Consider the following 15,865-nt stretch of genomic DNA (forward strand, 5'->3'; position numbering starts at 1 on the left):
TTTTACATTCCTGATATGCCCATCAAAGGGCAGAACCGTGAGGTGTAACTGATAACATCTCTAGTAATCTTTTTCTTATTCTAGGACCTTCCAGATTGGAAAGGGAGGAAAAAGACTCAGATGCAGCCCAAATATTCAGATTTTCCAAGCAAAGTGGGTGTACAAATTGTATCTTCTCGCCCCACATTTTGTATCTAACGGTGCTGTCGTGCCCAAACGCAGATATTGGCTAAGAACTAGATTTCCAAAATGGCTTTGCTCCTTTTGAGCTGGCTTCGGTCTATAAAATGTAATTTATTTACACTGCAATCCACGCTTCCCTCTACCGCAAATATTATCCAATACATACATAGAGAGCTAAACCTAGTGCATACAACCCAGCCACGTCTGTTAAATTCGGTAGAGCCGGCATAGCCATTGGACTGATGCAAAAAGAAAAAAAAGAAAACCACGAAGCAAACTCGCGGAGTAGGCATCAAAGATCACACCCTCCCACCACCGATGCAGCCGCGAGCACACCTCCTCGCCTCGGCCACGCCTCCCGCCGCCTCAGCCTTGGCCACACCCCTCAGACCCCCGCCTCGCTCGGGCCACGCCCGATGTAGGGCGCGGGAGCCGCCGGGCCGGGGGGCGGGGCCTGCGCTGCCCCACCCCCCGCCGGCGGCAGCGGCGGCAGCCTCCGCGAGGGCCTCCCAGCCAGTATTCCACTCACTTTGTTCGCCGCCTTTGTCCTAATCCACACCAGCAGGTGGAGCCGCAGTTAAAGTTTCCGAGTCCATTCCGAGAGCGGGAGCCCCTCTTGCTTGCTGCGGAGGCCCTCGCTGAAGGAGGCGGGTCAGAGCTCCGGTGCAGCCAATCGCGAGCAACGCTGCTAGTTATCAGAGCAGAATGGGCTGTAGTTTAGTGAAATAGGAAAGCTGCAAAACACTGTGGAGTGTTCCCGTGTAAATAAAAAGAGGAAAAAAAAGTTTCTCAAGTCGCCGCTGCAAGACGTTGGGCCGGCGCCGGGGCGGGGGTCTGCACTCTCCCGAACGGCCGCGCGTTGGACTTTATTGTGCCGCAACAAGCCCCCGTTCCCATTGTTTGTGTTCTTTTCAAAATATGGCAAAGGTTCAGGTGAACAATGTAGTGGTGCTGGATAACCCTTCTCCTTTCTACAACCCATTCCAGTTCGAGATCACCTTCGAGTGCATCGAGGACCTGTCTGAAGGTGAGTCGGACTCCCGCCCGCCGCCGGGCTGTCAGTTGCGGGCTGCAGACGTTGAAAGTTTCCCGGGCCCGGCCTCGCGCGGGCGGCCGCTGCTTGACGCTGGGCGAGCTGCGGGATCCGGGCTCGGCTCTGCGGAGGGAAACTTGAAGTTGATGGACGACGGCTGCCGAGGCGCCGGAGGCGTCCGGCCGTAGCCCGGGCGCCTGCTGCGGCTCAACTTGCTAGGAACTTATTCGAGCGGAGGTAGCCATGTTGTCAGCTTTGTCTGGCGGGCGGGCGACTCGCGAGACCCGCACTCGCGCCGTCGGCGCTGGCCGGGGGTCGTGCTGGGCTGGCCCCGCGCGGGGAACGGCCTCCGTGGTCTCCGTGGCCCCGACGGGAAGGCTGGGAAGGGAGAGGCATGTGTGTGGTCGCGCCGGCGAGTTAGCAGCGGAGCCATCTTATCCAGAGCAGAGAATTGGGCCACCGACCCCGGCGTCACGACGCCTCCTCTCCGCGGGTGACGAACACGGCGCCCCGCCTGCCCACCTTCCTACCCCTGAGTGGAAAGGCGAATCCATTTTTAGAGCTTACGGTGGAGTTGCCGTACTCTCCTGGGTGGCCATGCCCGGCGGCTTTGGGGAGGAGAGCGAGGCTGTCCTCTCGTTGATTTCTGGCTCCCTCGACCAACCAGCGGGGGAGGCGGGCGCAGGCTCGGCGCCGCGGGCCGGGTGCCGGCACTCCCCGGGGGCCGCGGGTGCTCCCTGGCCGGCACTTCCCGGCGGGCGCTCGGGATGCTCTGGGCGCACAGGATGCTGGCGCGCAGGCTCTCCCGGACCAACGTGGACTCCTTTTTCTTAATGACTGAAATCTTCTCTCCTCTCTCTCAGGAAGAAAAAGATTGCTAAGCTAGAAAGTTACATTTAACCCAAGAGCAGAAATAAGTAAAACACTTAAATAATTACCAGGACTAAGTAGTGTGAAAGAAGACTTTACTTCAAGAACGTGTTGAACTCTAATTAAAATAACTCCACATCCAAACACCCTGAACATAAAACACAAAAATGGGCTAGGAAATAAAAGGTAAAGTCCTAATGGCAATTCACAAATTTTTACTATTTTTTCTAAGTACGTTTTAAGGTTTTCAGAAATATTTTTTTAAATATGTGGAGTAGTATTTAGGAAGCTAAAACTTGCCAAGGTTTTAAATTTTATTAAATAAGTCAGTGCTTTATTTTCGAAATTTGAGGCGGGGTTAATTTCATCAATGGTCGTTTTGCAAATTAAATAGGGGAGGCATCTTTGAATTTACAAACTTATTTAACAAAGTGCATTTAAATTATTGCGCTGATCAAAGCATGTAAGGGATTTTCACTTTAACAACTAGTTTTTAAAAATTTCTATAAAATGTATTTTATGCAGGGTGTTTTTTAAATTATAAAAATATACACTTAGTAAACTTTGAAAAAGTTATACAGATATGAAGTAACAGTCCTCTGTACCCAATGCCTTCCCCATCTCTTACTCCTGTAAGTAACCATAGTTAACACGTTAATCTGTACTCTTCAAGTTTAAAAACATTTATAAAGCACATATGCACATGTATAATATGTAGTGCACATTTTGAAAGGCGTTTCATTTGTTAAACTAACTTCTAAATAGGCCATTGATAATAAAATTAAAGGGGAATTTTCTTACTACTTTGAAACCACTTGATTACTTTCCCATAGTAATACTATAAGCATTTCAGTTACCAGGTCCATTTTTTTTATACTCAAGTCTGTAATTTGTCCATCTTATTGCCAGTTGCATATAAAAATGGATGAATGCAAGTGAAACCATTGATCAATTCATCCCAACGTATACTAGGGTGTTTTTTCTCAAGTGATAACTTCCATTTTACGGGCCAATTCTGAATAAGGAAGATAGATGACTCAGGATGTTGTTACAGGGCCTTCATATTGGATGGTTGAAACCTGCCATTCATGGAAGAAGTGTGTTTCACTTTTGACAGAAATTTTACAATCCTAATGTCAAGAATACACATACTTCTTGTATATGTCACCCCCCAGGGCACCTAGACTGGCCTAGATTGGGCATAGTGTGTGTGTGTGTGTGTGTGTGTTTTCAGAAAGTTAAAGCTGAGTCACACCAAAGCTGCAAAGGAATCTTTCAAAAAGGTGCCATGCTTGTGTACTCCACCTAGAGGTTGGGTGATTTAAGGAAAATACTTTTGTATTACTGCAGTTCTTTAAAAAAATCTATTCTTGAAATGAAACTACAGAATATTCTGAAGAAAAATTTTCGCTTTATAATTTTGTCTCAAGTCTCAAGCCAGAGGTTGGCCACTATTTTTCATACTTGTCAGCAGTTCCCTCTCCCCCCAATTTTTAAAACTTTCCTTTAAAAGCTCTGCTTCAGGAAAAAACCTGTGAGGACTATCTGCTTTTAAAATAATTTAGTTGTTCCCAATATGGCTACATGTCAGTGGAATACTTACAATGTACCAGAATTGAGTGTGGTGCTTCATACTTTCAAACTTGAGGCTCGTTCTAATTCCCAAAGACTATATACTGTTGGGTTGGCCAAAAAGTCTTAGTACATTTTTTTTCCCATATGATGTCCCTAGTAGTGCTTAATTGTCTTTAACTTCATTTGAAACAATTTTGTTATTGTATTGTGACAGCTATCATACCTGCTTGCATTAAAAAAAACTTACCAAAATTCATGAATTTTTGTGCAGCCATTTTAATATTGAAGATAGAAGAAGAAATGCAACATTTTCATTATGTTTTATTATTTCAAGAAAGGTAAAAATGCAATAGCAACACAAAAAAAGATTTGTGCAGTGTATGGAGAAACTGCTGTGATTAATCAAACATGTCAAAAGTGGTTTGTGAAGTTTCTTTAGCCAAGTAATTCTTTGCCATGAGGCTGTCTTTTGCATTAGAAGATGTTTAGCAGCACCCCTGGCCTCTACCCACTAGAAGCCAATAGCAGGAGATAGCTGACATACTCAAATATATCCCAGTCAATAAAGTTATTGGTGAAAATGAAAAATGTGTCTTTTATTTTACAGAAAAACATAATGGACTTTTTGGCCAACCCAATACTTTCCACTAGACCACACGTTTTTTAAAAGTTCCTTTGATGATTACCCCACGCCCAACAGGATTACCCTGATTAAGTGAAACGATGAGTTAACTTTTAAAATTAACTCCTTCAACTGATAACCTGTGCAAAGCATCTGACCCTTTCCCTTCTTCCAATATAGGGGGCAGGGGAATGAAAGCTAGATTTTTTGTTTTTAATTAAGGATAAAACTGATGCTAATATATAAATAAGTACTAAGAATTTGAAACTCAGTATTTACAGCAAGCAATCCATAAATATAAAAATTAAGGTACCAGGTATTCCCTGAGTTACAGCCTAGATTATCCCCCCATGACTAGTAAGGGAAGAATTTTATGTTCTCAGTTACATTTTTGGACAGAGCCCAGGCTTTTGCAGAGACAGCTTGGATTCTGATTCTTTCATTTACTGTGTGAATTTGGGTAGCTTACTTGGCCTCTCAAAGCCTCAACTTTCTCATTTGCATAGTAGGTATATTAAATCCATATGATAAAGCTGTTGGAAGTTTAAACAATAGGTGTGAAGTGGCATGACCAACGCCCAACACATAGTAGGTATTTTATGAAAGATTTATAAATCAGGACTGTCCAACCACAGGTGCCAATTTACAACAATTAAAAGGCCAAGAACACTATGTAGAGATATGAAATGAACAAAATATGAAAACCTCACTTGGCTGGTTTAACAGGTTCACACCCTTAAAAACAGTCCTACCACTTGGCTTTTTGGGTTACGTATTTCACAGGTTTTGTAACCTTTACTGAGTCTTCCTCATCTCCCTGGCCTCTTTAACTTTGGACAGCCCCAAGGTTAGCTCCCTAGGAATCCTACCTATTAAATATTTAAAAGGCTTTACATGTTGACAATTTCCTAACTTTATTAGATCTCTTTATTTCCACTTATTTAGTGAACATCTCAAACTGCCTATGTCTAAAACTAACTCCTGATTGTTTTCCTCCCTTATCCCCTACCAAAAAAAAAAAAAAAAAAGTGACTCTTGCTATATTATCCTCAAGATTTACCCAGAATGTGACTGTTTTTCACCCCCATGGCTATGTGTGGTCCAACCCACCACAACCTTGCCTCATTTGTTGAAATACTCTGGTTCTTCCCTTGCCCTCTTACAGTCTGTACTGAACACAGCAGCCAAAATGATCCTTCTGAAATGAAAGTTGGATTGTGTCACTTCTCCACTCAAAACCCTCCAATGGCTTCCCATGCCACTTAGAGTAAAAGCTAAAGTTTTTATGATGGTCTTGAAAATTTTTCATAATCTGGCCACACCCCTTACCTCCCATGTCCTGGTGGGTAATTTTCCTCTTTGCTCATCCTGTCTCAGCAGCCTTGCTTTTTCTTGCCAAGCATGCTCCTACTCCTGGGCCTTTGTATTTGCTGTTCCTTCTGACTAGATATTCATATTGCTTGTTTCCTCTCTTAATTTCCATGAATAAATAGATGATCTGTTGAGATGTCAGATGCAGAACTCTGCATCTGGAAATGCACTAGAAGCTCGAAATAAATCAGCCTAGTCTAGGACAGAGCCATGATATAATGCGTCTCTAGAAAATGACTACTGACTTCAAAAGAGAAAGTACAATGTAAACCTAAAAGTGTTTTAGTTCCATAAATTGCGGTTAATAAATACTATATGAATAAATAGTACTGATACTATTTCTGATATCTACTTAGGGAATAAAAATACCTACACAATTACACAAAAATGGCAACACTTGGTGGCACCAACTAGATTCTCCACAAGTGATCCAGAAACACCCACCTCCTCTGGGAGGGCAGATGCAGTCTCAGGGGAGTGAATGCAAGAGCCAGGCCACACACTGCTGAACACACTGAGGGGCCCAGGCAGTCTCAGATGATTTGTATTTGTGAGTTTATTCCTTGCCCTGCTAAAAAGGAGGCTCCTTCAAAAGAGAAGTGATTTTACTGTGTTCTCACAGAGCATGCTGTAAAAGGTGCTCAATAAAGTCTGAACTACATACAATTACTGAATTACTCAGAATGTCTTGGGTTGCATTTTGTATGTGTCTGGTTCTTCCTTGTACCTTTTCCCACTCTATATTCTCAAGTGGCCAAAGGATTCTTGTTTTCTTCGTCCCAATTAAAAAAAATGTATGACATGAAGGGGTGCATTTAGCAAGAAACCAGGCTCTGGTCCTTTAACAGTTGATGAGCTGAAGTCCCTCCTGAGCAACAGGGAATTTGGCTAATGATTTTTCCACTGTGGAGCTCTTTGATTATTGGGATGTGTGCAACATAGTATGGGGAAGTTCATACTACCCCATATGAAATGAATAAAGCGGGCAGGGTATGTGATTCCATAGCCAACAAATTTGGGAAATGATGGATTAACATTATTGGTTTTTACTGGATGTCTCAGAACACACTCTGCCAGTGTGCTTTATGAATCCTCAAGACAAGGTTGAAGCATTTCCCAAGTTTTGGGCCATGTTCTTTTGTTTTTGAGGAGTCCTGGCCAGGTAGTAGTGTTTCACAGAAGAGCATTCTGAGAAACTGGTACAAAATGTAAGAATTTCTTAAGGAGCCGTTGTTCAGTGCCTTCCTGGATTTTCTGCTATGAAAAGCCAATTTTAACAGCCAATAAATGGCTAAGTGGACATTAAGAGGGTTTTTTGTGTCATCTTGTAATGTAATTACTGAATATGAAACAATGTTTTGCTTTTTAACCCTAGACTTGGAGTGGAAAATTATCTATGTGGGGTCTGCAGAAAGTGAAGAATATGATCAAGTTTTAGACTCTGTTTTAGTGGGCCCTGTTCCTGCAGGAAGGCATATGTTTGTATTTCAGGTAAGGTTATTCTTGGTCAATATATATGCCAGATATATTGCTAACAGACTGTCTCACATGGTTCTTATGCCTTTCCTTTGGTTAAATCACTTTTCTGCTGCTGCATTCACTTTTTATCTGCTTCTCTCATGTTTTAGGAAGAAGGCTCTGTGTTATAAAGGAAGGCCACCACTTGATTTTGTGTGTTGAGACATGTTAATGTGATGTTTACTTCAGGGATTGCACAGCATGCAGTAAATCTTATACTGTGTCATGGCACACGTGGTGGTTAATTTTGGGCTTTTTCTCTGAATAGACCCTTGGTATCAAGACTTTCAGGGAGGTAGCTGTCCAGCAGCCCAAAACAGGGATTCAAAATGTATTCTACTTATTAGTATAGTTAATATATATGCAGCTTGACTTTATGGTTTCAGTCACTAGGAGTGATGGTGATATAACAAAAACAAATTTATTTTAGCCTAATCAGTAAGTAATCTAGGTTAACAGGTATGTTAGAGATCTACTCTGATCTTGCCTCATTAGAATTGAAGTCTAGTTTACAAAAGAATCTAATCTACACATTTTGTAAGGGATTACTGTTACAAATCTGTTTACAAGTCTGTTTACAAGTCTGTGTGAGGGCAAATTCTAATGTAAATTATATTCTCAGGTACCACTGGCAGTACTTGGGTCTCTGCCAACACTTCATTGTCTTTTGTGTTCAAAAGTTACTTCTTTTAATCCATTTTAAATTGTTGTATAAAAATATTCAGTCACTTTCGAATTATCCATGCTTATTAGAGGGAGAGATTTATAATACTCCAGACAGTAACTAGGCCACAGGTTTTTAAAAAACCGTTAATTTTGTTGCAAGTGTTTCTCCAGCAGAGTCCCATCAGTTCAGTAGAGTCCACAGAAGAGACTTTATCCAGAGAGAAAATTAACTCTTCCTATCCCTGATTCTCCATTTTCTCACTTCACAGATGGGACCAATTTAAGTGAATGATGTAGCTGAGATAATCTCATGACATATGGGCCAAGACTCACTCAAACCTATGGTATCTTTAGAGCTGCTATCATTCCCTCTCCTCTCCTAAATAGAATATTCAGAATTTTGGTCTCTTACCTAGCCTGAGTGCTTTTTAAACATTTTATTTATTTATTTTGAGAGAGGGGGGAAGGGAGAAAGAGGGGGAGAAAAACATCGATAGGTTGCCTCTCATACATGCCCCAACCAGGGACTGACCCTGCAACCCAGGCATGTGCCTTAACCTGGAATCAGCCTTTTGCTTTGCAGGATGATGCCCAGCCAGGTGAGCCACACGGGTCAGGCCTCAGTGCTTTTAATTAAAAAGTGACAGGTAATTTACTGTACTTGAACCATTAAAAAACCTCAAATATATTAAAGTGCTGTTAACCTGGGTTGTGTGAGTGCATAACCTTGGCGAAACACATGGGTAGGTACCAGAGAATGAGTGTGTAGGGGGAATCCCTACAGTTATAGGCCTGCTTCTAATACCGCCTCAAGGCTTATTAGACATGTGTGACTTCAGACAGGTCCCCTAACCTCCTTTAGTCACCTATAAAATGTGGAGACATGCTACCGCATAAAAATGTTATGAGGATTAAACGAGGACTAAAGCAGTCAAGTACAATTACTGACAAAAATAGTGCCCTATTTCTGTATTTAGAATGAACTTTTATTCTTTTAGTTTCTTGAAATTGTTTGTTATATGAAGAAGCAATTTGCTTTGATCCACAAGCCTGGAGAACCTGTACTTCACTGATGATTATTCATGATGCATTGGGTTGGCCAAAATGTCCATTTAGTTTTTCCATAAAATAAAAGACACATTTTTCCACTTTCACCAATAACTTTATTGATATGGATATTTTGAGTATGTCAGCAATCTCCTGCATGGTATAACATTGATTGTTCTCAATTAATACCTCAATTTGATCACTATCAACTTCAACTGGCCTATCCGACTGTGGAGCATCATCTAGCAAGAAATCTCCAGCATGAAACTTCACAAACCACTTTTGACACATTTGATCAGTCACAGCACCTTCTCCATAAATTTTGGGGGTATGAATCTTTTTTTTGCACTTCAGTTGAGTTTTTGCCTTTCTCAAAATAAGAAAACATACCGAAGATGTTGCTTATCTTCTTCCACCTTTAATATTAAAATGGCTGCACAGAAATTCACCAATTTTGCTGTTTGTTTCTTTTTTAAATGCACAGTGATAGGACAGCTATCACAATAGTCTAACAAAATTGTTCCAAATGGAGTTAAGGCAACTAAGCACTATTAGAGCCATCTTATAGAAAAAAAAAAAAAATGAACTTTTTGGCCATCCCAATGGTAAGAAACTTCATTTGACATGCAGTGAGTGATATACCACTGCATGTCAAGAGATTTTTGTGCGACTATGAAAACTTGTAAATAAATCCCTTATTTTTAAAACAAACCCTTAAAAATATTTTCTGTTTATGTTGTTAAGAACATTCCTAAGCTTTGGCTTACAGTGCTATAGAAAAAAATTATTCAAAAATCTTTGCTTCTAGTGGTTTTCCACCGGTTTTACCTTGGTGACAGTGCACATGTGATTTAGACCATATGTTCAGCCTATGCATTTTATAAAATATATCATTATCAGCAGAAGGGTACTAAAATTCAGATTTTGTTTTGTGCTTTAAATCAACCGCCATAGTACTCTCCTCCTCTTCCCTGATTTTGCCTCTCAGAACAAATGTGTTTCTCATGAGTGTCAAAGGCTAGCCTAAGATGTCCACACACCTGCCTAGAACTGCTGATTAGAGTCAAAGATCTCTGCCTATGACTTCTCCACCCTAAAGGATCTGAGAGGTTTACAGGTTTTTCTACTTGATTTTGCTCAAGCTGAAACCTTTGGCAAACAAATTGTAAAACATAAACATGCCTAGAACCAATTTGCTGAGAGGATAGGAAAAACTGAGGCAAAGTCTCCATATCAGTACTGAACTACCTTTATTTCCCACCTGTACCACTTCCAGGGAAACTCTTTAGGTACCCTGTGAGTAACCTAACACCTCTGTGGAGGGATTCTCAGGACAGACCCTCTCTGTCCCTATTTTGGTATCTTTTCAAAGAGATCATGAACCACTTCAGGGCAGGAATTGAGTTATTAATGAATTTCAAAATGATAATATATTGTGTGTTCAGAGCTGTGCCAGACATGAGATTATAAAGATGAACTGGATGGGACTCTTGCCCAAGATGAAGTTTAGAATGACAGGCAAGCTTGAAAGGTAAACATTTAGGTTGTTAGACATCCATTAGTGGAGGATTTATGAATATCATAAGTGCATAAAAATATTGCTATTGATTACTAACTTTTGAATTAGAAAGGGCTTCACTAGGAAAGATACCTTTGGTGCCAACTTTAAAAGATAAATTTATCAGGCTATTAGGGAAAGGACAGTTTAGGCCAAGGAAACTATATCCAAGGCAGTGGCATGAAAGATCACTGCAAGTTAAGGAACCTGTGTGACTCCAGAACAAGAGTAAGATGTGTGGAGTTAATGGAGTGTGAATGGAGATGTTGGTTGAAGACAAACTGTTAAGAGCCTTACCAATGAAATTAAAGAACTGAGATTTTTATCTTAGAATTGGGGGTAATCATTTGAAGTTTTAAAACCTGGTGAAAGAACCAGGAATAGCTTGGAGCTTAGGTAGCTAATGTTGGTAACAGTGTAAATGATAAGCTAAGTTTGGTCTGAAAATTATGACTGGGAAAGGTTACAATCAATAAGACTATAGATTTGTTTACTGTATTTCATGAAAGGTTTTATAATTGAATATTGCATAAACCCTCATCCGAGACAACATGCTGTAGCCAGAACTGTTTTACTCTAGAAGTAGTGATGCTTTCAAGTACCCAGGGTAACGTTAAGTATACTGTGGAGAAAAATGTGAACTATATTTTCTGGCTGTAAATCAATCCCCAAAATAAGCATTTGCCTTCCCCACTATAATTTTCAGGTTTTTGTTGCTATGCCCTTAACTTATGGTGCTTAAGGTAACCAAAATTCTAGTCTTTGTTGCAATTAACAGACTTTTATGATGTATGTTTCTTTTCTTTTAAAATTATTCTAGGCTGATGCACCTAATCCAGGACTCATTCCAGATGCAGATGCAGTAGGTGTAACAGTTGTGCTAATTACATGTACCTATCGAGGACAAGAATTTATTAGAGTTGGCTATTATGTAAATAATGAATATACTGAAACAGAATTAAGGGAAAATCCACCAGTAAAACCAGACTTTTCTAAGGTAATGTTCTGACTATTCCTGTCTAATATTTTACTATGTAGTTTTTTAAGCAATTGCCATTTCATAGTACACCATGAAAATGGCTGTGAGACAAAGTAAATTTGAGGTCCATGTGCCAGCTAGGCAAACTAATAATCATGTTTCCATTACCATGGATGAACTCAAACCCTCTCTCCAGATGAGTCATAGGTATTAATAATTAATGTTGGTCAGGTACATTGAATCTGATGGTTTAGGAAATGGAAAGTGCCTCATGTAAGAAACAGACCTTTGTTTATGGCTTTCTTTATGGCATTTCCCATACATAATGATTCCGTTCATTTCAGTCTTTGGCACATTCAAATTCATGTTTGTTGTACTGATTATCCAATAATATTTTTGTCTGTAACTCCTCCCAAAATCCCAAAATTATGTGTGGGGGGGGGGAGTTTTGCACTTGTTTTTCATATGAGTGTTGTTCTCTCAGAACACCTATGTGCCTTGCTTTATGTGCTGTCCTTAAAGGTTAAACTAAAGGTCTTAAATATTCCCAGTGATGGAAAACAGCTTAGCTTCCAAGGGAGAAGCTAAAATCTATAATTCAGTGTTCTCAAAAATAATTAGTACTTTATGATTTCCATTGGAAACTGTAACAGTTTAGTGACTGGTGATTTTTGAGATTGAACACAACACTATCTGCCAGATTATGTAAGAAAACTTACATGGAGGTAAAAAAGAATGAGGCTAAAATGTTTTTTATGCTGGTGTAGGGACCTTCCATTGATCTAATTTATTAGTTACCTGTATGGCACCTTTATAGAAAAAAGAGAAGAAGCTACAATACTGTTTTTAAGAATGAACCATAATAATTAAAAGGTAGGAAACCACTAACAACAAGAGGTTATATTTGGGGGAATTTTTCATTTTCCTTGAAAATATTACTTAAGAGAAACCACATCTATCTAAAAAGCATATCAGTTTGTTAAAGAAAGCATCCTCTGAAACATTCACCTTCCAAAAAGAAGAGATTCTCTCCCTTTCATAAAACAGAAGTATTGAGGACTTAGATATTTTGTTGGATAGTATTAGAAAAGATCTGGATTCCCTCAGATTCTCCATATCTTATTTCCATTAGGCTAAAGTAATTTCTTTGCTGCAGCCCTCATCCTTGTTTATGTTTTAAGTGCTTTGACATATTAGGCATTTGTATGTATACGAATTTAGCCCTTTTGCAGTATTAATGTAAAGAACCATTTTATTAAGCTTCTGTTTGTACATGGTGATCTAACTTTTGTAGTGTTTACCATTGATATATTTCCTTCTCCCTATAGCTTCAAAGGAACATTTTGGCATCTAATCCCAGAGTCACAAGATTCCACATTAATTGGGAAGATAACACAGAAAAACTGGAAGATGCAGAGAGCAGTAATCCAAATCTACAATCACTTCTTTCAACAGATGCATTACCTTCAGCATCAAAGGGATGGTCTACATCAGAAAACTCACTAAATGTTATGTTAGAATCCCACATGGACTGCATGTGACCGCCTGCCATCCCTTTAGTACAAATTAAGCTATAAAAACACACAGAACTATTTCCCTGAAATTCCGTAATTCATAGTCACTAAGACACAATGTGAAGAATTTGTTTTAAAAACATCCTGTAGAAAGTTTATAAGAAAACCAGTATTTGAGCAAATTGTGGAATATAAATACAACTATTTTTAAGTAATTTTTTCTCTAATGTGTTATTTTGTTTGTTCTAAAACTAATCTGATTAAAACATATTATTTTCTTCTCCTATATATGTAATTAAAGCCCTTATAAAGAAATATGAATTATTAGACCAGATTGTAAAGATGTCTTAGCCTCTTGGACAATAATCTTTGGATCACCAAGTTTACTGGCCTTCAAAAGAACAAAGTACACTTCAAGTAAAATGTTTCTTCCTGTAAAACATAGTTTCGTTTAGTTAAGGAGTGGATTTCCTTTTTTTTTTTTGGCATATCCTCTAGAATTTCTTTAAGACTAAAAATGCAACTATATGCTACTAAGAACATTAGGATCTAATTTTCCAGGCCATCTTGAAGGCTTGTGTGGTTACTATTACAGTTCACATAATGTTAGACAGCATTCAGTTTTGTTTCTAAGATAATAACAAATGTGGCTAAATCTTTTAAAGTCTTTTGGCTATGGTCTGTGCTTTTGTAAGCGTTTAGGACATAAGAACACTTACTCAACCATACACATCATTATCACCCAAAGACGTCAACATGTAAAGAGCAGATACAAACTCCCTCAGTTTAAGAACAGGAATGTATTATGACTTAGGCCAGTTCATTAGCTTTATGATAATATTATAAACCTGACTCTTTAAAATTGTTTTCATAGTTCATCTGTTGGCAGCATTGATATGAAAACAGTGGATGTGGGTAGGTATATAAGTTTTATCATAACAGATAAGTTACTATTTTGGAAATATATATATTTTCACACACATAGTGCTCTTCTCCATATCCCCTGAGACTCATGCAGAATAAGATTAGGCATTTTTGTAGTTGACATATTCTGGATAGCTTTTCCAGATAAGTTTTTTAAAAGCAGTCTTGGAAAGGAATTAACTAAATGGGCCAAAAGGTTCTTTTTCTTTGATAAGAGCTAGGTCCTTCCTCAGAAAGTTTCTTATGCTTCATTAAATTAAGTGTAGAATATTCTCATGACTCTTGCTGCTAAGTAAGACATCAGCCATATGATGCAGAGTTATGCAGTGCCTTCATATCTAAAACTTTTATACTGTACTACACTTTTTAAAACTTTCATTTTGAGGAAGGGAAAGGGCATTTGTCTGAATATGGAATCTAAGTTGTACATATTTCCTGTCATTCTCAAAGAGTGAATTTGTGAAGCAGAATTTTGCTAAATGTTAAACTTTGAAATTTAATATACCAGATTATTAAAATACTGTCCACTAAACTAGTTCAGACTTTAAAAATAAAATACATCCTACTGTTAAAACTATAAAGAAAATTTTCTTTTTTGTCTAATTGCAATTAAAAGAAAATGTTAAAATATTAAAAATAAAGTAATACTTTTCAACAAAGAGCTCAGTGATTAATATAACAGGAACAAGATATGTGCTTGTTAGAAATAAAGCATATATAAACCAGATTACCAATAAAGCATTTTACTGCTGAGTTTTTATTCTGGTAGATTCTATTGGTTTGTATTGACAACCAAGTGTTAGGTTTTCACCGTGAATGGACAGCCAATTTTCACAAAAGCCTGAAACTTTAAAACTATTATTTCTCAGTAAAAGATGGTATGTTCTATAAAATAATTTGAATATTTAAAATTTAAACAGGAAGTTTAGAATTCAAAATGAGGAACAGAGAAATTAGTTATTTTCCCCATTTAGCCTCATTTACAGATACAATCGAATTATGGCGAGGTTTTGAACCGGTTTTACCCCTTTTGATCATAGTAAATAGCTGTGTCTAGAGAATATAAAATGAACAAATGACTTATGCCATGGAAGAGATAGGAGAAGAGGTCGGAGGAGATGAGAATATCATCTGAGCTGAGAAAGCATTCAGAGAGTCTGAGGAGCACACATGCATTTGTTCATTTATAACCTTATGTAATCTTGGGTTTCCGTGTGGTTATACCCTCTGGTTTTAAGATCTGGGGTTTCTAATTTTACAAAGAAGTCTATGGCAGCAGTTTTCAAAACTTCACTGTAACCCATGGTAAAAATATTTTAAAATTATGACTCCAAGCCCTGGCTGGCGTAGCTCAGTGGATTGAGTGTGGGCTGTGAACCAAAGTGTTGCAAGTTCGATTCCCAGTCAGGCCACATGCCTGGGTTGCAAGCCATGACCCCCAGCAACCGCACATTGATATTTCTCCCTCCCTTCCCTCTCTAAAAATAAATAAAATCTTTAAAAAAATTATGACTCCATAACACATGTATTTATATTAAGAGTTCTCATGAAAATGCCCCCTTATACTGCACCTTTACTATTTGCAGTAATTCTGGTATCATTGATTTCATCTTGAAAGCGCTGGTTTTGACTCACTGAATTGACTTTTATGACTCTCTAATGAGTTGTGATACACAGTGTAAAGAAGGGCTAATCTGGCTCTTTGGGTAGATGTAAGTAGCAATAAGTTTTTTATAGTTCTAAAATAACATATTCCCTCTACTTGTCTTTTTCCCTTCATATTTGGATTATGATCTTAGCATTTAGAAAAGGAAAAACTGCTAATACAGCGAATCAGTAGCCATTCACTCCAAAACTATCCAAATACTCTGGAATTACTAATAGTTAACAAGATAGACTCATTTCTTGGCACTCCATATAATTAACTTGGGAAACATTCCACATAACTACTTGGGGGTCACCTTAATGGTTTGTTGCTATCATTTTATACAGCTCTAGAACACTG

The 15,865-nt window shown here is 38.8% G+C and overlaps 2 protein-coding genes across 3 annotated transcripts in view; one reads left to right on the top strand and one right to left on the bottom strand.

Moving 5' to 3' along the window:
* The window catches only part of MCM9 (minichromosome maintenance 9 homologous recombination repair factor), a 74,428-nt gene that overhangs the window by 40,033 nt on the left and 18,530 nt on the right, over nucleotides 1-15,865 (bottom strand). The gene's annotated exons all lie outside the window — the stretch shown is intronic.
* On the top strand, nucleotides 717-13,222 carry ASF1A (anti-silencing function 1A histone chaperone). Its single transcript, XM_045842688.1, has 4 exons — nucleotides 717-1,210; nucleotides 7,030-7,145; nucleotides 11,264-11,440; nucleotides 12,751-13,222. The coding sequence occupies exons 1-4, from the start codon at nucleotides 1,102-1,104 to the stop codon at nucleotides 12,961-12,963; spliced, it is 615 nt and encodes a 204-aa protein (XP_045698644.1). The 5' UTR covers nucleotides 717-1,101; the 3' UTR covers nucleotides 12,964-13,222.

This window comes from Phyllostomus hastatus, unplaced genomic scaffold, assembly GCF_019186645.2.
Source record: "Phyllostomus hastatus isolate PE091 unplaced genomic scaffold, TTU_PhHast_1.1 phas_contig_40, whole genome shotgun sequence".
Taxonomy (NCBI): Eukaryota; Metazoa; Chordata; class Mammalia; order Chiroptera; family Phyllostomidae; genus Phyllostomus; species Phyllostomus hastatus.